The following is a 24,748-nucleotide window of genomic DNA, read 5'->3' as shown; positions in this document are numbered from 1 at the left end:
AGATTAACATTACTACAGGAAACTCACCGCTCACACCTGAGGGAGTATGAAAAATATGTACAAGATGTCAAAAGCTCAAAAAGTACCATCCAGAACCTAGAGAGTTCATCAAATCAAGCTCTAAATTGTAAATTCTATAAAAGCATGAAAATTTATGTGGAAAATTTAATTGACTGCCTTAATGAAAAGGTACATATCAATATTTATATCATTTCCTGCAGAAAACCCCTTATGTAATTAAGAAAAGTCTAAATCTCACAATTAGATACTTTTCTCTAGTATTTTTCCTACACATTTTAAAAATAAGATGATAGTAAGCATTCTCTTAATGTAGGATATTCAAGTTTTTTGCAGTTATTTTATTATAAGTAACATTGTATAAAATTTTGTATATAAATTTTTGTTACAATTTCATCTGTTTAAGGAAAATTCCTTGAAAATGAAGTCAAAGAAAATGAATTATTAAGTCTAAATATTTTTAAGGCCTGTGAAACATTACAAAATTGACCTCCAGAAAGATTGTGCCAGTTTTATTAGTTTACTAGATTAGGAATAAATGGATTTTGTTTTTACATATCGTATTTTGATCTCAAGCAAACTCTGGTTTTCTTCTTGTGAATTATTTGTTTCTTGTCTTTGCCCTGTTATCTTTGTGGTTATCAGTAGAGATGTTTTTCTTTTCTAGTTTTGTCAGAGTATGAACAATTCTTTATAGCTTAAAATTTTTTAATGCCTTATCCTGCTTGTTGTGAACTTACCAGTTTTGTCTTTTGAATTTGTTTGTAATGGTTTTTCTTTCAACTCTCAGATGTTTTGAGATTTTTGTTTTTAGTTTTTGATTTATGCATACTAAGTTCTTACGTTAGGGTGGGCCTTCAGTTGTCCGTTTTTAAAAATAGATTAACCATTACAATAAATTATACTCTACTTTCCACATTATTTTTGTTATTTTTATTTTATTTATTTTTTTGAAGAGGGGGACAGAGTCTCGCTCTATCACCCAGGCTGGAGTGTAGTAGCACGATCTCAGCTCACTGCAACCTCTGCCTCCTAGGTTCAAGCGATTCTTGTGCCTCAGCCTCCTAAGTAGCTGGGACTACAGGCGCGCACCACCACACCCAGCTGATTTTTTGTATTTTTAATAGAAACGGGGTTTCGCCATGTTGCCCAAGCTGGTCTGGAACTCCTGAGCTCAGGCAATCTACCTGTCTCAGCCTCCCAAAGTGCTAGGATTATAGGCCTGAGCCACCGCCCTCAGCCCACATTATTTTTTGTTTATAATTAAAATGTTGCTAAACAATGGGATGCTTTGTCCCAATTGTTGTTTTAAGTTGGCTATCTTCTACTATCACTTGGTAGTTACTTTCTGAAGTATTACAATGTAATTTTCTTTTTTCATTCCTCCTTGAAAAATTACACTGTTAAAATTTTGTCAGCCTGAGCATTAATATATTCATAGCAGCAGCTGTGGAGTATCAAAGGCGTAGGAGGAATTGTTGCTCCCCAAAATACGAGCGTTTCAATTTCAACTAGTCTCATTTCTGTATCACATCACAACTTTGTTACCTGTCTCTGGTTAGTTTTCCTCCATTCCCCAATTTTTCAAATTTTACCAGCTTTGAGTGCCCCCACCTACTTTCCACACCCTCAGCACATATGAAAACATCTTTACCCTTCATTTTTTCCTATTCTTCTATCTCAGAAAAAAATCTTCTATCTCAAACTTTAATGCATGTTCCTGACTCCATCCCATTTGGTTTCTTTCTTTTTTTTTTTTTTTTTTGAGACAGAGCCTTGCTCTGTTGCCGAGGCTGGAGTACAGTGGCGCAATCTCAGCTCACTGTAACCTCCACCTCCAGGGTTCAAGTGATTCTCCTGCCTCAGTCTCCTGAGTAGCTGGGATTGAAGGTGGGCACTGCTGCGCCTGGCTAATTTTTGTATTGTTAGTGGTAGACAAGGGGTTTCGCTATGTTGGCCAGGCTGGCCTTGAACTCCTGACCTCAGGTGATCTGCCCACCTCCCAAAGTGCTGGGATAACAGGCATGAACTACCACACCTGGCCCCCATTTAGTTTATATATCTCTGATAATTATAACAGTTCCAGGAGACAGTCAATTTTCTGATTTTTAATATTAAAAGTATTGACAGCTAGGTCTGTTGCACACAATGTTTTATACTTGAGATGTGATAGTATTGGGAATGTTTCTTTGAGAATTAAGCATAAAAATATGCTTATGTATCTTCTAAATATTACTTTTGTGTATATATATATTTCATTATCGATGACCTACAAAATATTACTTATATATGTATTTCAGATTATCAGCATCCAAGAAATAGAATCATCCATGCATGCACTCCTTTTAAAACAAGCTATGACCTTTATGAAACGCAGGCAAGATGAATTAAAACATGAATCAACGTATTTACAACAGTTATCACGTTAGTGTTTTTCCTGTTCAATACAATTTATTATTCATTAAGCTAAATTATGTGAAGAATAAAAATATTTTTATTTTTATAAACATGTTTTTCATGTATTTTCCCACAAACCCTTTACCCACTAACTTCCAAAAACTCAAAGCATTTAGAAATAGGACTTAAGAATGTTTTAAATTAAGTCCAAGACTAAAAAATAAACATAACTTCCAATTATTTACTATTTCAGACAGAATATGTACATAGCCTTTTAGAGAATGTTTTGAGACAAGTTCACATAATTCTTTAGACTCTGTCAGAAATCTAACTTCATAGTTTCAAAGTCCTTTTACAGATTGGTTCTGGTGAGTTTCAATACAGATTTATCTTTAAGATTTCATTATACAAAATATGGATGCCTCCTTTTTTTTTTTTTTTTTTCACATTGATTTTGTACTTTCAGAGATATCTTCCTTTGATTAAGGTGCTATCAGGAGATAGTGAAAGACCATAACCAAGTAGCTAGTAAATGCAAAGGCAAAGTGACTTTCAGTGAAACACACAACACTTAATGGATCGTAAACAATGGTATTACATATTAAAATAAGAAATAATGTGAATAGAATACAGTAGTACCTCAGATCTGCAGTTTTGCTTTCCATAGTTTCAGTCAACAATGGTCCAAAAATGAATGAGTACAGTACAATAAGATATTTTGAGATAGAGATACCCAACATTCCTATAACATACATTATAGTATATTTACATTGTTCTACTTTATTGCTATTGTTAGTCTCTTACTGTGCCTAATTTATGAATTAAACTTTATCATAAGTGTGTATATAGAGGAAAAAACAAATAGGGTTTGGTACTATATGCGGTTTCAGGCATCCACTGGGGTTCTTAGAATGTATCACCTGCAAATACATTCTAAGGGGATACATTCTAAGGGGGGGACTCCTGTATTGATAAAGCCAATATTTCTTGCATTTGGCTATGGAAAAAAACTGGTAAAAACTACTGGAAAAGAATACAAGGAAATGAAACTTTTTGGTAGAGCTTTGCTGCTGTTCTCAACAATAGCAACAGTACACCAGCCAAAGTACGTTTTTAGGTTAACATTTTCACCAGCCAAAATACATTTTTAGGCCAATGAACCTCATGCCTGTTAATATTGCAATAAAGAGTTAACACTGAAATTTCATTGCATAATTAATTGCAAAATTTAAGCATATTTGTGTATTTACTTATGCATATATGTTTATACATTCATGATGTTACCTTTATTTTCAAAGCATTTTACTTTTTTCTTTTGAGAATTTGTAGTATGAAGTCAATTTCATTTATTAACAGGCAAAGATGAGATGTCCACAAGTGGAAACTTAGCAGTAGATGAAAAAACTCAGTGGATTTTAGAAGAGATTGAATCTCGAAGGTACCTATATAAAGTGAAGATTTAAAGAAGCATCATTGAGCAAGTACTTTTCACTACTTAAATGTAATTAACCACATGATGTCATTAGGTATACCTGATATACGTTATTAATTTGTGAAAATAAAAATAAAAGCAAAATTTAGTAAAACCATCCTTGACTGCTTTAAAGACAGATTGGTATATTTGGATCAGTTAAAAGGAATGGGTAAAATGACATTTATCAGGCTGGGAATTGCTTGTAACTAGAAACCGTTCCTAATTATAATTACCCCCTCTTCAGAATCTGGTTACCCCATGGGAATGTCCTAATTGGGAATATCTTACAAGAAAAAACAAAAAAACAAATGGAGAACCACCAATTCAAACTAATGAAACTAAAAATGTCAAAAATATTAATAAAATTGTGCACTGATAAATTTTTGACCATTTAAAATAAATGATAAAATTACTTATTTTCAGCAAGAGGTAAAAAAAAAATTTAAGCATTTATTTTCAGCAAGATCTATTTACTTTTTGTTTATTTTTGGTTTGTTGCAAAATATAGGACAAAAAGAAGACAAGCAAGGATGCTTTCTGGGAATTGTAACCATCAGGAAGGGACATCTAGTGATGATGAACTGCCTTCAGCAGAGATGATTGACTTCCAAAAAAGCCAAGGTTAGTTACCAAGTTTCTAATATATCATGGTTTGAGTTTTGAAATGGTGAGAAACGCTTTGCTGTGATTGCCCTTAATAAGTATGTAAGCTATATAAAACAGTTGGTTAAATTCAGAAAAAATGAAACACATTTTTCCTCTGTAAGACTCTCTTCCTACCTCTGAATAATGGAGTAAAATGAAGGAAGGAGCATTGTGAGTATTCTTCTATCTTCATAGTTTTTTCTCTTAGACTTTCTCCTATTACTAGTGAACATCTTCATTTCATTTCTTTACCACACATAGTTTCTAGATTGTCATTTTTAACTTAAAATATTTGAATTTGGTGAAACTTTTTAGCATGGTGAGAAGATAAGATGCGTATAGTTCAAAAATTCTGGGCTCTGGATTTAAATAAATTTGGGTTCTAAGGGAGATTTTATTCTGTGTAGTCTTAGACAAATGTCTTGTCCTCCCTAAATTTGATGTTGTTTTGTCTGTAAATAAGTAGACTATACCTATATGGTAGGGAAGATAGCTACGATGGTAAAATGAGATTAATGTATTTCTGCTGGCATATAGCAGGGGTATATATGGTAGCTTTTTTTAGTGTTGATATTATTACTTTGTTGCTAAAGTGATTTTTTTAATAAAAATTTATGTTAATATAAAAGGACGGAATTTTAGGTCAATTGATTACAGTCTGGCATGACCATGTTTTTAAGGAAGCATACTTAAAGTTCACAACTTAAAATGCATAAAGAGACTTATTTTGTTTACAGGTGACATTTTACAGAAACAGAAGAAAGTTTTTGAAGATGTGCATGATGATTTTTGTAACATCCAGAATATTTTGTTGAAGTTTCAGCAATGGCGAGAAAAGTTTCCTGACTCCTATTATGAAGCTTTCATTAGTTTGTGCATACCAAAGCTTTTAAATCCCCTAGTACGAGTTCAGTTGATTGACTGGAATCCTCTTAAGGTATTTATGCTTCACATGTGAAAATTTATCCTGATTACATTAGTATACTTAAATTATCTTACTATTATGTTAGCGATTAAATACCTTACCCTTAGAGTTGGAGCTGAAATTTAGAGCTTTGGAACAATAGTCAGAAAATGTGTGCTTTCAGCTACATTCTTCTTTTCTTGGCTCTCACTTGACTTTTAGGCTGAGCATCATTAACATCAGTAAAGCGAACACATTTTTTTTTAGCTTCTTGTACATTAAATTTAAAATCCTCCCAGAAAGTATAAGGTACTGTTGGGTTTGGAGAAAGTAGATATAAAAGCCTTGTTTCAAGAATTCTTGAATTGGAGATGACATACTGGGAGGAGTTGCTTAGGGTTGCATTGAGGAGGTGGAATGCAAGCCTTTGAAGGGTTTATGGGATAAACAGGATGAATCAGAAAGGGAAAGGTGTTTCATAAAAGTATAAAGGGAGAAATATTACTTCAGGTGCTGGAAATTGCAGATATTTAGATCCTAAGTTAAGAAATATAAACTCTATTCAGTGAATTTGACTGACTAAAAGAAAAAAAAAAGAAATATGAACTCAGCAACTGTCTACTGTGTAATAGAACCTTTAACTAAATCATATACAAATTACATATTTATGCTTATGGGAATTGAAGGGGCCAGAAATAAACTTTGCTTGAAGTAGATGAATTTTTTAATAAACAAATTCCATGGCTATTTCAAGTGCCTAACAAATGTATATTTTGCTCCTAGCAGAGTACTTGCCACGTGGTAGGCTCTAAAGGCTCTGGCACACACTAGGTGGTTGTTGAGTGTTTGTTGTGTAATTGAATGCATGAAATGCGGCTTCTTGTTATGCTACTTAGACACCACATCTCAGTCATGCTGTCCTGCCATCCTGCTTAGCCTTGGTGGTCTAGTGTTAAAACAGGGAATTAGTCTCCTCTGATCCTTAGAAAAGCTCTGGTGATTATTGAAAAAACAAAAACTATTTTAAAATACACTAATGTTGAAGGATTTCTTTATAACTTTTATCGTTTTCTTTGTAAGTTGGATTCCACAGGTTTAAAAGAGATGCCATGGTTCAAATCTGTAGAAGAATTTATGGATAGCAGTGTAGAAGATTCAAAGAAGGAAAGTAGTTCAGATAAAAAAATCTTGTCTACAATCATCAACAAAACAATTATTCCCCGACTTACAGGTACTGCTTCGTAACCTTGATAAAATTAAATTATTTTCTGACAGAGTATATAAGGTTGTTAACTTCTGTTATATTCACAAAGTTTTTTCATAAGTTTTTAAACACAAGGAAATGTTATATGTAGTAAAACTCAAGAGCTGTCAAATGTAAGCTGGTTAAAAAATACGTGTTTGTACAGGTGGTTGGCTACCAAACTGCTAATACTCAGATTGATTCTAATCCTCATCTGATGTATCATTGGCAGTTCCAACAGTTGACCCTTCTTTCTTCCTGGAAACACTGTCTTTACTTGGCTTCCAAAATACCACACTCTTAGTTTCCTGCCCACCTCTCTGGTCTTTGCTGTCTGCTTGTCACCTCTTTGACTTCCAAGTGCTACAGTATCTCAGGATTCAGGTCACTTACCTTCTGTTTTCTATTTACCTTCAGTCACTCAGTATTTAAAATCAGTTTAGTGTTTGTGGCATTCCTGCTGCTTTTGTGACACTTCAGTCATTTTTTAGCATATTTGCATCCATACTACATGTGTCCTTTTTTTCCCTTCTCTAATTATGTTTCTTACCCTTTCCTTTAAAAAACATTGCTTCATCTGGGAGTGGTGGCTCACACCTGTAATCCCGGCACTCTGTGAGGCCAAGGTGGGTGGATCACCTGAGGTCAAGAGTTCAAGACCAGCCTGGCCAACATGGTGAAACCTCGTCTGTACTAAAAATACAAAAAAATTAGCCAGGTGTGGTGGCAGGCACCTGTAATCCCAGATACTCAGGAGGTTGAGGCAGGAGAATTGCTTGAACCTGGGAGGTGGAGGTTGCAGTGAGGTGAGATCATGCCATTGCACTCCAGCCTAGGTGACAAGAGTGAAACTCCATCTCAAAAAAAAAAAAAAAAAAATTGCTTCATTTCACTCACATTTGCCATTAGCAACTATGAGCACTTAACATTAATGCTTGTGCTTCAGACCTTAGCGTGAAGTCTTTTGTTTTATCTGTGTACTTGATAAGGATCCGTTTCACTATGTCACTGAGAGAGAAATTTGACAGCAAAGACTGCAAAACTCTTATTTAATTTTTTATGTGTTTTTGTTTTTGAGACAAGGTCTTCCTCTGTCACCCAGACTGGAGTACAGTGGCGCGAACATTGCTCACTGCAGTCTTGAATTCCTGGGGGCAAGTGATCCTCCTGCCTCAGCCTCCCAATTAGCTGGGACTCCAGGTGCATGCCACCACACCCAGCTAATTTTTAAAAGATTTTTTTAGTGACAAGGTCTCGCTGTGTTGCCCAGGCTAGTCTCAAACTCCTGGCCTCAAGAGACCCTTCCCCTCAGCTTCCCAAGGCACTGGGATTATAGGCATGAGTCACCATGCCCAGCCTAGAAGTTGGAAGCAATCAGCCTTATAATTGCTTCTTAGGCAACTTGATTATAAGATTTGGGCTGGGGTGCAGTGGCTCATGCCTGTAATCCCAGCACTTTGCAAGGCCGAGGCGGGAGGATCACTTGAACACAGGAGTTCCAGACCAGCCTGGGCAACATGGTGAAACCCCATCTCTATTTATAAATTTAAAATTTTTAAAAAGTAAAACATAGAAACTTTCAAGATTTTATTTCGGCGAAACTTATGGTGCATTTGTGGGGTGTATTAGAAAGTTACTATTTTTAACTAGCTCTACTAATGATAGAATGGATGTACCTAATTTAAGCACTCTGCTTCAAAAATCTAAATTCTAATGATGAAACAGTCCCACAAATAAGTAGCTTTGTGAGAAATTAACACTGACTGAGTCCCAATAGTGGTTGAATTCTACATATATTTCAAAGATAGCACTAACAGAATGTGCTAATGTATTGGTTGTCCAGCAAGAGAGAAAGAGAGGAATCAAGAATGGGTCCATGGGTTTTGGCCTGAGCAACTGGAAGGACAGAGGTGCCATTTCCTGAAATGAAAAAGTCTGACAGGAGTAAGCTTAATGTGGGGAGCTGTTTTAGCAGCTCAGTTTGAGACTTGTTGAGTTTGAAGTATCTGTAATCTAAGTGGAAATGTCAAGTCCGTTGTTGAATACATGAGTCTTAAAGGAGGAGGTCTAGTTGGAAGGTGTAAGTTTGGAGTTTATCCACATGACATTTATTGATGGCATTTAATGTATAAAATTGACTTTGAATACCGAAACAGAAAAGAGAAGGTAAGTGACCTGAATCCTGAGATACTATAGCACTTGGAAGTCAAAGAGATGACAAGCAGACAGCAAAGACCAGAGAGATGGGCAGGAAACTAAGAGTGTGGTATTTGGGAAGCCAAGAAAAGACAGTGTTTCTAGGAAGAAGGAAGGGTCAACTGTTGGAATCGTTGATGATAAGTCAGATGAGGATTAGAATCAATCACTGGAGTTTGCTATGTGAATGTCATCTGTGATTTGCTAAGAGTGCATTAGGTAGACTGATAAAAGATAAGGCCTAATTTAAGGGAAATCAAAAACAAGTAGGAAGAGAGAAACTGGAGATAGAAGTTTAGATAATACTTTGAGGAATTTTGTCATAAAAGATAGGAAGGAAATGGAACAATACTAGAGGAGGGGAAGTAGGGCTAAGGGGGATTTTTTGTTGGTTTGTTTGTTTATTATTATACTTTTAAGTTCTGGGGTACATGTGCAGAACGTGCAGGTTTGTTACATAGCTGTATACGTGCCATAGTGTTTCCTGCACTCATCAACCTGCCATCTACATTAGGTATTTCTCCTAATGCTATCCCACCCCTAGCCCCCCGACCCCTGACAGACCACGATGTGTGATGTTACCCTCCCTGTGTCCATGTGTTCTCATTGTTCAGCTCCCACTTATGAGTGAGAACATGCGGTGTTTGGTTTTCTGTTCTTGTGTTAGATTGCTGAGAATGATGGTTTCCAGCTTCATCCATGTCCCTGCAAAGAACATAAACTCATCCTGTTTTATGGCTGCATAGTATTCCATGGTGTATATATGCCACATTTTCTTTATCCAGTCTATCATTGATGGGCATTTGTGTTGGTTCCCAGTCTTTGCTACTGTGAATAGTGCTGCAGTAAACATACGTGTGTATATGTCTTTATAGTAGCATGATTTATAACCCTTTGGGTATATACCCAGTAATGGGATCGCTGGGTCAAGTTGTATTTCTAGTTCAAGATCCTTGAGGAATTGCCACACTGTCTTCCAGTGTGGTTAAACTAATTTACCCTCCCACCAACAATGTAAAAGTGTTCCTCTTTCTCCACATCCTCTCCAGCATCTGTTGTTTCCTGACTTTTTAACGATCACTATTCTAACTGGCATGAGATGATATCTGAATGTGGTTTTGATTTGCATTTCTCTAATGACCAGCGATGATGAGCTTTTTTTTATATGTTTTTTGGCTGCATAAATGTCTTCTTTTGAGAAGTGTCTGTTCATATCCTTTGCCCACTTTTGATGGTTTTTTTTTTTTTCCTAGTGAATTTGTTTGAGTTCTTTGTAGATTCTGGATATTAGCCTTTTGTCCTATGGATAAATTACAACAATTTTCTCCCATTCTGTAGGTTGCCTGTTCACTCTGATGATAGTTTCTTTTGCGGTGCAGAAGCTCTTTAGTTTAATTAGATCCCATTTGTCTATTTTGGCTTTTGTTGCCTTTGCTTTTGGTGTTTTAGTCATGAAGCCTCTGTCCACGCCTATGTCCTGAATGGTATTGCCTAGATTTTCTTCTAGGGTTTTTATGATTTTAGGTCTTACATTTAAGTCTTTAATCCATCTTGAGTTAATTTTTGTATAAGATGTAAGGAATTTTCCAGTTTCAGCTTTCTGCAAATGGCTAGCCAGTTTTCCCAACACCATTTATTAGATAGGGAATCTTTTCCCCATTGCTTGTTTTTGTCGGGTTTGTCAAAGATCAGATGGTTATAGATGTGTGGTGTTATTTCTGAAGCCTCTGTTCTGTTCCATTGGTCTACATATCTGTTTTGGTACCAGTACCATACTGTTTTTGTTACTGTAGGCTTGTAGTATAGTTTGGAGTCAGGTAGCATGATGCCTCCAGCATTGTTCTTTTTGCTTAGGATTGTCTTGGCTATGCTGGCTCTTTTTTGGTTCCATATGAAATTTAAAGTAGTTTTTTCCAATTCTGTGAAGAAAGTCAGTGGTAGCTTGATGGGGATAGCATTGAAGCTATAAATTAGTTTGGGCAGTATGGCCTTTTTCACGATATTAATTCTTCCTATCCATGAGGAAGGAATGTTTTTCTATTTGTTTGTGTCATCTCTTACTTCCTTGAGCAGTGGCTTGTAGTTCTCCTTGAAGAGGTTCTTCACATCCCATGTAAGTTGTATTCCTGAGTATTTTATTCTCTCTATAGCAATTGTGAATGGGAGTTCACTCATGATTTGGCTCTCTGTTTGTCTGTTGTTGGTGTATAGCAATGCTTGTGATATTTACACATTGATTTTGTATCCTGAGACTGCTGAAGTTGCTTATCAGCTTAAGGAAATTTTGGGCTGAGACAATGGGGTTTTCTAAATATACAATCATATCATCTGCAAACAGAGACAATTTGACTTTCTCTTTTTCTAATCAAATGCCCTTTATTTCTTTCTCTTGCCTGATTGCCCAGGCCAGAACTTCCAATACTGTGTTGAATAGGAGTGGTGAGAGAGGGCATCCTTGTCTTGTGCCACTTTTCAAAGGCAATGCTTCCAGTTTTTGCCCTTTCAGTATGATATTGGCTGTGGGTTTGTCATAAATAGCACTTATCATTTTGAAATGCGTTCCCTCAGTATCTAGTTTATTGAGAGTTTTTAGCATGAAGGGCTGTTGAATTTTGTCAAAGGCCTTTTCTGCATCTGTTGAGATAATCATGTGGTTTTTGTCTTTGGTTCTGTTTATTTGCTGGATTACGTTTATTGATTTGCATATGTTGAACCAGCCTTGCATCCCAAGGATGAAGCCCACTTGATCGTGGTGGATAAGCTTTTTAATGTGCTGCTGGATTCGGTTTGCCTGTATTTTATTGAGGATTTTTGCATCAATGTTCATCAGGGATATTGGTCTAAAATTCACTTTTTTTGTTGTGTCTCTGCCGGGCTTTGGTGTCAGGATGATGCTGGCATCATAAAATGAGTTAGGGAGGATTCCCTCTTTTTCTGTTGTTTGGAATAGTTTCAGAAGGGATGGTACCAGATCTTCTTTGTACCTCTGGTAGAAGTCAGCTGTGAATCGTCTGGTCCTGGACTTTTTTCGGTTGGTAGGCTATTAATTACTGGCTCAGTTTCAGAACTTGTTATTGGTCTATTCAAGGATTCGACTTTTTCCTGGTTTAGTCTTGGGAGTGTGTATGTGTCCAGGAATTTATCCATTTCTTCTAGATTTTCTAGTTTATTTGCATAGAGGTGTTTATAGTATTCTCTGATGGTAGTTTGTATTTCTGTGGGATTGGTGTTGATACCCCCTTTATCATTTTTTATTGCGTCTATTTGATTCTTCTCTCTTTTTTTCTTTATTAGTCTGGCTAGCGGTATATCTATTTTGTTGATCTTTTCAAAAAACCAGCTCCTGGATTCATTGATTTTTTTGAAGGGTTTTTCATGTTTCTATCTCCTTCAGTTCTTCTCTGATCTTAGTTATTTCTTGTCTTCTGCTCACTTTTGAGTTTGTTTCCTCTTGCTTCTCTAGTTCTTTTAATTGTGGTGTTAGGATGTTGATTTTAGGTCTTACCTGCTTTCTCTTGTGGGCATTTAGTTCTGTAAATTTCCCTCTACACGCTGCTTTAAATGTGTCCCAGAGATTCTGGTACATTGTGTCTTTGTTCTCATTGGTTTCAAAGAACATCTTTATTTCTGCCTTCATTTCGTTATTTACCCAGTAGTCATTCAGGAGCAGGTTGTTCAGTTTCCATATAGTTGTGTGGTTTTGAGTGAATTTCTTAATCTTGAGTTCTAATTTGATTGCACTGTAGTCTGAGAGACTGTTACGATTTTCGTTCTTTTGCATTTGCTGAGGAGTGTTTAATTATGTGGTCAATTGTAGAATAAGTGCATTGTAGTGCTAAGAAAAATGTTTATTCTGTTGACTTGGGGTGGAGAGTTCTGTAGATGTCTATTAGGTCTGCTTGGTCCAGAGGTGAGTTCAAGTCCTGGATATCTTTGTTAATTTTCTGTCTCGTTGATCTGTCTAATATTGACAGTGGGATGTTAAAGTCTCCCGCTATTAATGTGTGGGAGTCTAAATCTCTTTGTAGGTCTCTAAGAACTTGCTTTATGAATCTGATCTGAGTGCTCCTGTATTGGATGCATACTTATTTCGGATAGTTAGCTCTTGTTGCATTGATCCCTTCACCATTATGTAATACCCTTCTTTGTCTCTTTTGATCTTTGTTGGTTTAAAGTCTGTTTTATCAGAGACTAGGACTGCAACCGCTGCTTTTTTTTTTTTTTTTTTTTTTGCTTTTTTTTTTGCTTTCCATTTGCTTGATAAATGTTCCTCCACCCCTTTATTTTGAGCCTGTGTGTGTCTCTGTACATGAAATGGGTCTCCTGAATACAGCACACTGATAGATCTTGACTCTATCCAATTTGCCAGTCTGTGTCTTTTAATTGGGGCTTTTAGACCATTTACATTTAAAGTTAATATTGTTATGTGTGAATTTGATTCTGTCATTATGATGCTAGCTGGTCATTTTGCCCATTAGTTGATACAGTTTCTTCGTAGCATTGATGGTCTTTACAATTCGGTATGTTTTTGCAGTGTCTGGTACCAGTTGTTCCTTTCCATGTTTAGTGCTTTCTTCAGGAGCTCTTGTAAGTCAGGCCTGGTGGTGACAAAATCTCTCAGCGTTTGCTTGTCTGTAAAGGATTTTATTTTTCCTTTGCTTATGAAGCTTAGTTTGGCTGGATATGAAATTCTGGTTTGAAAATTCATTTCTTTAAGAATGTTAAGTATTGGCCCCCAGTCTCTTGTAGCTTGTAGGGTTTCTGCAGGTAGATCCGCTGTTAGTCTGATGGGCTTCCATTTGTAGGTAACCCGACCTTTCTTTCTGGCTGCCCTTAACATTTTTTCTTCCCTTTCAACCTTGGTGAATCTGACAATTATGTGTCTTGGGGTTGCTCTTCTCAAGGAGTATCTTTGTGGTGTTCTCTGTATTTCCTGAATTTGAATGGTGACCTGCCTTGCTAGATTGGGGAAGTTCTTCTGGATAATATCCTGAAGAGTGTTTTCCAACTTGGTTCAATTCTCCCCATCACTTTCAGGTATACCAATCAAACATATATTTTGTCTTTTCACATAGTCCCATATTTCTTGGAGACTTTGTTTGTTTTCACTCTTTTTTCTCTAAACTTGTCTTCTCACTTTATTTCACTGAGGTGATCTTCAATCTCTGATATCCTGTCTTCCACTTGATTGATTCAGCTATTGATGCCTGTGTATACTTCATGACGTTCTCCTGCAGTGTTTTTCAGATTCATCAGGTCATTTATATTCTTCTCTAAACTGGCTATTTTAGTTAGCAATACCTCTAACCTTTTTTCAAGGTTCTTAACTTCCTTCCATTGGGTTAGAACATGCTCCTTTAGCTTGGAGGAGTTTATTACCCACCTTCTGAAGCCTGCTTCTGTCAATTCGTCCAACTCATTCTCCATCCAGTTTTGTTCCCTTGCTGGTGACGAGTTGTGATTCTTTGAAGAAGAACAGTCATTCTAGTTTTTGGAATGTTCAGCCTTTTTGCGCTGGTTTCTCCCCATCTTTGTGGATTTATCTACCTTTGGTCTTTTATATTGGTGACCTTCGGATGGGGTCTCTTATTGTATGTCCTTTTTGTTGATGCTGATACTATTCCTTTCTGTTTGTTAGTTTTGCTTCTAACAGGCCTCTCTGCTGCAGGTCTGCTGGAGTTTGCTGGAGGTCCACTCCAGACCCTGTTTGCCTGGGTATCACTAGCGGAGGCTGCAGAACAGCAAAGATTGCTGACTGTTCCTTCCTCTGGAAGCTTCGTCCCAGAGGGGCACCCGCCAGATGCCAGCCAGAGCTCTCCTCTATGAGGTGTCTGTTGGCCCCTACTGGGAGGTATCTCCCAGTCAGGATAAATGGAGGTCAGGGATCCACTTGAGGAGGCAGTCTGTCCCTTATCAGAACTCGAATGCTGTGCTGGGAGAACCACTGCTCTCTTCAGAACTATTAGGCAAGGACGTTTAAGTCAGCTGAAGCTGCACCCACAGCCACCCCTTCCCCCAGGTGCTCTGTCCATGGAAGATGGGGGTTTTTATCTCTTAAGTCCCTGACTGCGGCTGCTGCCTTTTTTCAGAGATGCCCTGCCCAGAGAGGAGTAGTCTAGAGAGGCAGTCTGGCCACAGCGGCCTTGCTGAGCTGTGGTAGGCTCTGCCCAGGCCGAACTTCCTGGGGGCTTTGTTTACACTGTGAGGCATAAACCAGCTACTGAAGCCTCAGCAGTGGCGGACACCCCTCCCCCCACCAAGCTGGAGCATCCCAGGTTGGACTCAGACTCCTGTCAGCAAGAGTTTCAAGTCAGTGGATCTTAGCTTGCTGGGCTTTGTGGGGGTGGGACCCACCAAGCCACACTACTTGGCTCCCTGTCTTCAGCCCCTTTTCCAGGGTAGTGAATGGTTCTGTTTCTCTGGCGTTCCAGGTGCCACTGGGGTATGAAAGAAAAACCAAAACAAAACAAAACACCTGCAGCTAGTTTGGTGTCTGCCCAAACAGCCACCCAGTTTTGTGCGCGAAACCCAGGGCCCTGGTGGGGTAGGCACTGGAGGGAATCTCTTGGTCTGCCAGTTGCAAAGACCGTGGGAAAAATGCAGTATCTGGGCTGGAGTGCACTGTTCTTCCCGGCACAGTGTCTCATGGCATCCCTTAGGTAGGGGAGAGAATTCCCCAACCCCTTGTGCTTCCGGGTGAGGCAACACCCCACCTGGCTTTGACTCACCCTCTGTGGGCTGTATCCACTGTCCAACCAGTCCTAATGAGATGAACTGGGTACCTCAGTTGGAAATCACCTGCCTTCTGCATTGATCTTGCTGGGAGCTGCAGACTGGAGCTGTTCCTATTCGGCCATCTTGGCAGCCGAATAGGCCGAGGGGGATTATTTTTAATACAAGATAAATAGTTGTTTGCAGGGTGATGGAAAAAATCTAGTACAAGTGATGTCAATACCAAAGTGGAAGGACAGAGTTCTGGGAACAGGATCTTAGATTAAGCCAAAAGTCTTGGGATCTCATCCACAAAATAAACAGTTCACCTGACATGGTGGGAGTGTGGGTGCCTCATCCATAGGAATAGGAGACAAGTTAGAGCATATGGGCACAGACGCAGGTAGGTATGTAGATGCTGTGGTAGGAGCTTTGTAGTGCTGCTTTTCTGATTGCTTCTATTTTCTTAGCAAATGAGGAAGTAATTAGCTGAAAGAAAAAGCAAGGGTGTAGAAAAAATAAAGTAGGAAATAATCAACTAGAAGTGAAAAGTCCATCAACTGAGAGTGAGATAACAGAGAAGGGAGAAGGTATGAATTAATCATCTAGGTGAGAGGGAGAGCAAATGGACCTGAGAGACAGAGAGAGAGAGAGAGAGGCTCACTTGAGTTGTATAGGTATCAAGTTAATGTGGTTTTATTTTTCCAGCCACTTTTTATCTGCGTGGTTGCAGGCAGAGACTCAGTGACAAGTGAACTTAACTATAAAGAGTTGTAGTTTGGCTGGAGGAGTTTAACAAAGCCCAAGAAAAACAAGGAAATTGAGGATGTATGCAAATATGTGATGGTAATAATTGCCATAGATCTTAAACTGAATAAGGAGGGAAGCAGTGTTTGTTAAAGGTCTTGATTATTTATATATAAGAAGCAAAACAATGTAGTAAATAAATTGTTCACCACTGAAATACTTTTTTCAGACTTTGTAGAATTCCTTTGGGATCCTTTGTCAGCCTCACAGACAACAAGTTTAATAACACATTGCAGAGTGATTCTTGAAGAACATTCCATTTGTGAAAATGAAGTTAGTAAAAGCAAACAGGTAATAATTTCTGGAGTTGTGAACTCCATGATGTATCTGTAAATCATTATAATCTTCTTACAGCTCCTGGTTTATAAAAGATACAGAGTGATTATCAGAAAACTGTTTGGGGGAAAACATACTTACTTTTGATTTATAGAATCTAGACTTTTTCTCAGACTGCACTGAGATGAAAACAAATTTCTTTTAACTGGACTTGGCTATTTTTTTATCTTCATATTAATAAGACGAAAGAATATACCTTGATACTTCTGAACACTGTGATAGACGTGGTAATCATTTTAAATTACAGATATACCTGTAAAGACCCAGATTATTACTTTCATTCCTATTAGCTTACTTTTCTCTGTTCAGTGATCTGATTTGTGTTCTCATGGCCAGGCAGCCATCTTTGAGGATTATGAATATGCACTGACCCTGAAGAGATGAACCGGTATAAGTCCAATAATGCAAATTCATTTCTTCTAAAGGAAGACGACAACACTCTACCTTTGTTCTTTTGGCAAAAATCCTTTGGCAGAAATCCAGTGGCATTGTGGCTTTGCTTGAACAATGGTTTCAAAATTAGACTGACACTTATTATAGTAACTAGTTATTTGTAGTCTGCCAAATAATAGTAGTCTCTTTAAGGATTCAAAGTTCAGTAGGACAGATCTTGATCTTACAGTGATCTAGAATTGAATTCACTGAACATAAGACGTATTGAGGAACTTTTTAGAATGATCATGCTGAGAATCTTCTCTTTCATTGTAGTATTTTTTTTTATTGTTTGTTGATGAGATTGTAGATTCATGCAGTTTTATGAGTAAACCAATTTTAGGTTGAGCTTTAGGAAATTAAGGATAAATTGACAGACTGGAGAACACCCAGAGTAGAGTGACAGAGGTGGTTGAAAAGCAAGGAGGCCTATCATATTCATATTATGAGCACCATTAAGTTTTAGCCCTTGGAATTGTGATTACAAAGGAGGAAAGCTATAAGAAATGAAAGGGAGGAAAGGCATACCAGCCTAATTCTGCCTTCAAGGAGCATGTAATCTCAGAGAAAATAAGATACACATAAAATGTAATTTAAAGCAGGAAATGAGAAGGAGAAGTAGGGAAGATAATAAAACTTACTTAATTCCAGTTGTGTACTAGGCACTCTGTAAGGTCTTGTACCTGTCATCTTAATCCCAGCAGCCATATTAAAAAAATGGGTGATCACCAGGCATGGCGGTTCACACCTGTATATCTGAGTCCTTTGGGAGACTGAGGCAGGAGGTTCTCTTCAGGCCAAGAGTTCAAGACCAGCCTGGGCATCATAGCAAGATCCATCTCTACCAAAAAAATAAAAATTAGCTGGGCTCCCCCTTGAGCTCAGGAGTTGAAGCTGCATTGAGCCATGATTGTGCCACCACCCTGCAGCCTGGGCAACAGCAAAACCCTGTCTCTTAAGAAGATGATAGCCTCGTTTTATAGATGAAGAAAATGAATCTTTAAAACTAGTTTTCAAAGTGCTACCATGAATGAGAACTAGGATTTGAACTTGGATAGTCTGCTTCTAAAGCCCAGTTTGTCTCACTGACCACATTCCCTCCCCATGAGCAGCATGGATAAAGTACTATGTCTTCAGGAGGAGACAGGAGAGAGCAGTGGGGATAAGGAAATAGTTTATCTTAGGGGTAGCATTTGAGCTGTGGCTTGAGAGAAAGAATAGGATTTCAACATGTGGCAACAGAGAGAAAGGCATTTTTTACTTACCTCCAATAGGATAAAAACTCAGGTAAAATAGATGGAAACTGTTGCAGGAATTAGAGATATTTAATTTGAAAGAAGATATACAGAGAGATGGTGTTTGTATTCAAAGAAGGTGTAGATTTATTCTATGTTGATATGCCGCATAGAAGATTAGTAGTTAAAAGCTACAAAGAAGCAGATATATAATCCTGTATTTGCTTTCTGTGTAGGATTGTTGAGTTACAGCCTAAATATAAATCATTATGCTTTACTGTTTATTAAATACTTGCACACTGTCTCATTTGATCCTCATCACCCTGTGAAATGTATTTATTTTCATTGAGTTTTTACAGATGAAGCTGGGGCCCAGAAGGGTTAAGTCATTTGTAAAATCTTGAGTACTAAGTGGTAGACCTGGCTCTTTGTGATCACTGAAGCCTTTCAGCAGTATTATGGATTCACTCACGAAGTCTTTTTTTTTTTTTCTTTTTTTGTTTGAGACGGAGTCTTGCTCTGTCACCCAGGCTGGAGTGCAGTGGTGGGATCTTGGCTCACTGCAACCTCCGCCTTCTGGGTTCAAGCGATTCTCCTGCCTCAGCCTCCCAAGTAGCTGAGACTACAGGCACCCACCACCACGCCCAGCTATTTTTTTGCATTTTTAGTAGAGACGGGGTTTTCCCTGTGTTAGCCAGGATGGTCTCTATTCCTGACCTTGTGATCCACCCACCTTGGCCTCCCAAAGTGCTGGGATTATAGGCGCACTCATGAAGTTTTTATAATGGATGTTTTTATTCTGAAACTCCTCTGCTATGAATGTAGAAAATGGGTTGTTTGCATAAGCAGGAGAATAGATTACATCAGGGTTTTCAGTCTCAGCACTACATTGGCATTTGGAACAGATAATTTTTTGTTGTAAGGGTCTGTCCTGTGCACTGTAGTATGCTTAGCAGCATCCCTGGCTTGTGCCACTAGGTGCCAGTAGTACTCCCGGGCTTCACAACCAAAAATGTCTTTGCACATTGTCAGGTATTCCCTAGGGATGGCAAAATGGCATTTGGTAGAGGATCACTTACACTACATAATGCCCCAGGTTGCTAAGACAGTTCACCAGTGGGATCACTCTATTTCTTCAGTGATGGAAGAGAATGAGACAGGTTCAAGAACAGAAATTGAGTCAGACAACATAGTTTCTGTTTTCAAAGTTAGAAGCAAATGCTGTAAGCTAATGCCTGGTAATAATAATTTTGATTCTGACTAAAAATCTAAAGTAAATTATTAAATAGAAGCAGATTATGAATACTTAAATTTAAAAAGCAGTAATTACTATAACCTATCATTGATAGGATTCCCAAAGATACTTAACATTATTTATTGAAGCAAATTTAATGTATTATGTTTGTTGTTAGGGATTAATAGGGGAAATGTAAGCTTACATATACCTAAAACAATAATGACCAGTAGGGCATTGACTACCTATGGAGAGTCTGCTAGTTTTAGGTATCTTCTCAGCTTTGCTCTGTTCAATATTTTTATTGAACTGGATAAAGTGGTAAAATACATACTAATGAAATGTGTCAGTGATAAAAAGCTAGGAATTCTGTAAGACTTGTGGATGGTAGAATTAGAATCCAAGGAGATTTCAAAAGATTGTAGAAAATGGACTGACTCAAGAAATTGTGATAAAATAAATGCATGTGCCACCCTTGTGGTTAAAAATTCAACTGTATAAGTAAAAGATGGGAGAGACACAGTTTTGAAGCAGCATAGGTAAGACAGATTATAATCAACAGTAAACCCAGTGTGAGTCAGCAGTGTCACTTGAGTAACAGAAAAACAGGTAAATGGGAATTTATCCTAGTATGTGTGTGCTATTTTGAGTAAGAATGGCATATTTGGTGATGATACCCACAGATTAGACCTTCCTGGGAATATTGCACTTAATTCTTGGTGTAAGCTTATTCAGTGGAGAGTGTCTTAAGATGGTATGGGAAAGAAAAGATGTTAAAAAAAAAAAAAGTATGATATTAATCTTAAAATCTAGAGAATTGTCTTGTGGAAGTGGGGCTAGAGCTATTCTGCACGATCCCAAGAAGTAAACCAAGACCAAGGAGTGGAAACTGTAGGAGGGAAAAGTTTATTAACTCTCACTGTTAACTGAAATCTAATAGTCCAAAGTTATGGGCAGCCTCAGGAGATAATGATTCCCTGTCAGCAAATGGTTTTAGACATGGTTGATGAACCATTTAGTAGAAATGTGAAAATAAGTCTAAGCATCACTTGGGTGTTCAGATAGATTGGTGGTTTTCAGACTCATTTTTTGTTTTTTATAAACAGAACCTGTTTCAATTAAATCTTACACAATCCAATATGCAAACACACACACAGAAGTAAAACTGCTCCTGCTGTTCTGAGCACCTGCCCTTATTCTTCCCTGACCACCCCAACATCTGTCCAGACCATCCTGGGATTACCTCCATGGATATACAGAGCAGCATAAAAACCACGGGCGTCACACAAGTGCCTCTTTAAAGCTGTTTTAAAGTATATTTATACAAAGGGTTGTATGTGAGTCTGAACGTGTGATTCAGAATGCTTGTTAAAACTGTTTGGAGAACCTTATTTTCCACCAAATAAATGATGTTATTTAATAGTTAGAAAAGTTAATAGCTCACGGTTTTCTGTGAATTTATGTGGAGTTTTTTGTTTGTTTGTTTTTCTGTTTTTTGGGGTTTTTTTTAAGATGGAACCTCACTCTCGTCACCCAGGCTGGAGTGCAGTGGTGCAATCTCCGCTCACTGCAACCTCCGCCTCCTGGGTTCAAGTGATTTTCGTGCCTCAGCCTCCTAAGCAGCTGGGATTACGAGCATGTGCCACCATTCCTGGCTAATTTTTTCTATTTTTAGTAGAGACAATGTTTTGCCATGTTGGCCAGGCTGGTCTCAAATTCCTGGCCTCAAGTGACCCACCCACCTCAGCCTCCCAAAGTGCTGGGATTACAGGCGTGAGCCACCACACCCGGCCAGCAAATTTATGTTTTGTTTTAAATAATTTATTTGGAAATATTAATACTTTGAAAGAAAACTTTCATGAATAAGAGTAGTATTTCCATATTCACTTTACCCAGATTTACTTGTCATTAATATTTTGCCCCATTGGCTTTATCATTAGCCCTTCCACTTTAAATATATACATACAATATTTTTTGTCCTGATTACTGAGAACAAGGTGCATATTTGTTAAGACAAAGATATTATGTTATATAACCAGAGTAGTTAGCAGTTTCAGCAAATTTATCAACAATCTACCATCCATATTCCGCTTTTGCCAGTTGATTCAATAATGTCCTTTATTTATAGTTCATTTTCAATAGAACTATTTTAAGAAACAAAATTTAAACAATATGGAAATATTTCTCAAGGCTGGCATTCAAAATTATTAAAATTAAATGAAAAAAACCAAAGCAGCTTTTTTTCTAGCATGAACACCTAACTCAGTAAGTTACATAAACTCAAATGCTATTTTTTGGAGATATTGTCTGGAAAATGCTCTTTTTTCTTTTAACAGAATTCAGAATGTTTAAGGAATGGAGTAAAATACAACTGGAGTTTTAATTTTTAGCACTAAATAAATGTTGATATATGGCCACTTGAGGAATATGTTACAGATAATTGAGTGGAAAGAGAAACGACTTCAGTTCATTATGCTATTTATGAAAAATATATTTGATTGAATTCTACATTTATGGATAATTCAGTTAGTATACAGTATGTGACAGCTGAATTTGTGCTGTATACATTGTCATTGACTTAAAAAACTTTTACTCTGGTGTATAGTATGCCATTTTCATTTTTCAAATATGAATACTTTTTTAAGAATATCATTATAGAAACATTGCTAATACATGAAAAAAATAAACACTCATTATCTTTTACCCTAGTACAAGGACTAATACCATTCATTGTAGGATATTTTCATCCAGGCTCTTTTTTCAAAGTTATAATCCTAATAGGCATGTAAGTTAGTATACTACTACTGCTTAATGTTATCTCATTACATATTTATAGTTGTCTGTTACTGTAGTCATCATAAACTTCAGCTAAAGTTTATGGTAGATCCACTGGATGGATGTAACATCTCCTTAAAATTCCTTAGATTGAATATTTTGGTTATTTCCAATTTTTTATATACAAACAAAATGGATTTCCCTAAGTGGATTTTCTGCATCACAGGACACAAGACAAACCAACAAAGGACCCACAGCTGGAGTATGTAGAAGACTTGCACAAATCAATAATAAAAAGACAGAACCTAATACAAAAAAAAAGCAATGTTGGCAAGCAGCTTAATTAGGTACTTTGCAAAAGGGCTTGCCAAGTGGCAAACAGGAATATGAAAAGATACCCAACAGCACATTACTCAGTGATAATTAAATGAGAATTAAAACAACACAATGAAATATGACTTTATACCCACTACAATTGCAAACATTAAGAAACAAGAAAATGCCAATTATTTTAAGTATGTAGAGAAACAGGATTTCTTTTATACTGCAGGCAGTAATGGGATGCCACTATTCTAGAAAGAGTTTGGTTTTTTTGTACATAGTTGAATGTATGGACATGAACCATACTCCAGCAATTCTCTCTCTATGTATATACCCATTAGAGATGTATGATGTGTACTAAATGACATGTACAAGAATTTTTGTGGCAGCATTATTTATAATAGCCACCAAACCAGAAATCACCTAAGTGTTCCATCGGTAGTATTCATGCAACAAAATACTATATAGCAATGAAAATGATCCAACTATACCCATATGTAGCAACATGGAAAAATAAGGTTTTTTTTGTACCCAATTGATAGTTATTTTAACAGCTGCTTCTGTGAGTGTGGACAAATTTGTACTGCTGTTAAAATTACTTTTTTTTTTTTGGTAAATACATTTCTGTCTTCTACTATCACTGATACTTTTCAAATTTGTAATAATAGGATTTACTTAAATCCATTGTTTCAAGAATGAAGAAGGCAGTAGAAGATGATGTTTTTATTCCTCTGTATCCAAAGAGGTAAGAGCTGTTAATTTCTAGATTATTTGAAATAGCCGATCATAGAGTGCAGATTTGTTTAAGAATGCAAGGCAAAAGAAACTATAGTGTTTTCAAAACGTGTACACATACTCTATGAGGATGCAAATTGAGATTTCAACAAATATTTCTCAGTGACCTACTTTATGCTGTGCTTTATGCTTGGTGCTTAGATGTATTTTTGTTTGGTTGGTTTGGGTTTTGGTTTTAGTTTTACACATATCCTAGGAACATAGCAGGTGATATAGAGTGGTAAAGAACACAAGTCCACTGTTAGTAGATATTTTTACACACCTGTTTTCTCATCTATAAAATTAGGATAAAATTAGTGCCTACCTCACAGGATATTAGGGAGATGGAGAGGGTGCTCAGAACACAACAGTGCCTAGCACAGAGGAAGCACAACACTGAGGAACCAGAAACTGCACCTGTAAATTCTGCAGTCACTTTAAATTATAAAACAAGTAGTATTTGATGTGTGATCATAACTTTGCTAAGAAGACATCAGTTATAATGATACATGAACTGTAGCAATCCAGTGAGTACTGACAGGATGAAGGAGCTTTTTGGAGGGGGAAGAAAGGAACCTCAAAGCTTTCTGATTCATTTTGAGTCATGAGATGTCTACATGTAAAAATTCTGCCCTGGTAAACTTTGCTTTATAATGTTTTAGATAGGTAATGCATTCACATGGTTCAGATGTACGAATGTGGTATATTATTTATTTATAAATAAGTATATATTATTTTACTAAAAAATTTTTATTAAAATGAAAAGTTTTACTCCCACCCCTGACTCAGTTTTTGCCCTTCTCCTTCTACTCACATATGTGCATGCATTAATAATCACACTGAGTAATTTTTATCTTTCAAGACTTTCTTCATGCAAACAGAAGTACTTATATAAGCTATAATCTTATGTTACCCTCCTTTCTACAGCAAAGGAAGTATACTGAAAAAGTTGTAATCTGTTTTGTACCTTTTTTCACTTAGTACCTCTTGAGATCTTTCTATACGTGTCATCCATCATATAAACAGCTTCCTCATTCTTTTTTAAGCTGTAACGTTTGCCATCATTTAGATGTCCTATGATGGTCATGTGACTGGTGAACTACTGTCATCACTGATGTTGGAAACAATCTTATAGACATATTCCATACTTGTGCACGTATATCTACAAGAGGCATTCTCAGAAATGAGATCATTGGGTCAGAGTATGCATACATTTGTAATTCCAATGGATCTCATCAGACAATCT

The 24,748-nt window shown here is 37.0% G+C and overlaps 1 protein-coding gene across 2 annotated transcripts in view; it reads left to right on the top strand.

Moving 5' to 3' along the window:
• LOC105465323 (GC-rich sequence DNA-binding factor 2) overlaps nt 1-24,748 on the top strand; it is a 52,564-nt gene that overhangs the window by 16,476 nt on the left and 11,340 nt on the right. For both annotated transcript variants that reach the window (XM_011713732.3, XM_011713733.3), the window contains exons 6-13: nt 3-189; nt 2,319-2,442; nt 3,772-3,853; nt 4,398-4,510; nt 5,272-5,471; nt 6,519-6,669; nt 16,565-16,686; nt 23,397-23,473. In XM_011713732.3, the coding sequence (XP_011712034.2) occupies nt 3-189; nt 2,319-2,442; nt 3,772-3,853; nt 4,398-4,510; nt 5,272-5,471; nt 6,519-6,669; nt 16,565-16,686; nt 23,397-23,473 (1,056 nt within the window). The remainder of the gene's footprint in view (nt 1-2; nt 190-2,318; nt 2,443-3,771; nt 3,854-4,397; nt 4,511-5,271; nt 5,472-6,518; nt 6,670-16,564; nt 16,687-23,396; nt 23,474-24,748) is intronic.

This window comes from Macaca nemestrina, chromosome 13, assembly GCF_043159975.1.
Source record: "Macaca nemestrina isolate mMacNem1 chromosome 13, mMacNem.hap1, whole genome shotgun sequence".
Classification (NCBI taxonomy): Eukaryota; Metazoa; Chordata; class Mammalia; order Primates; family Cercopithecidae; genus Macaca; species Macaca nemestrina.
Note: the sequence above shows the minus strand (reverse complement) of the source record. Positions and strands in the feature narration are given on the sequence as shown.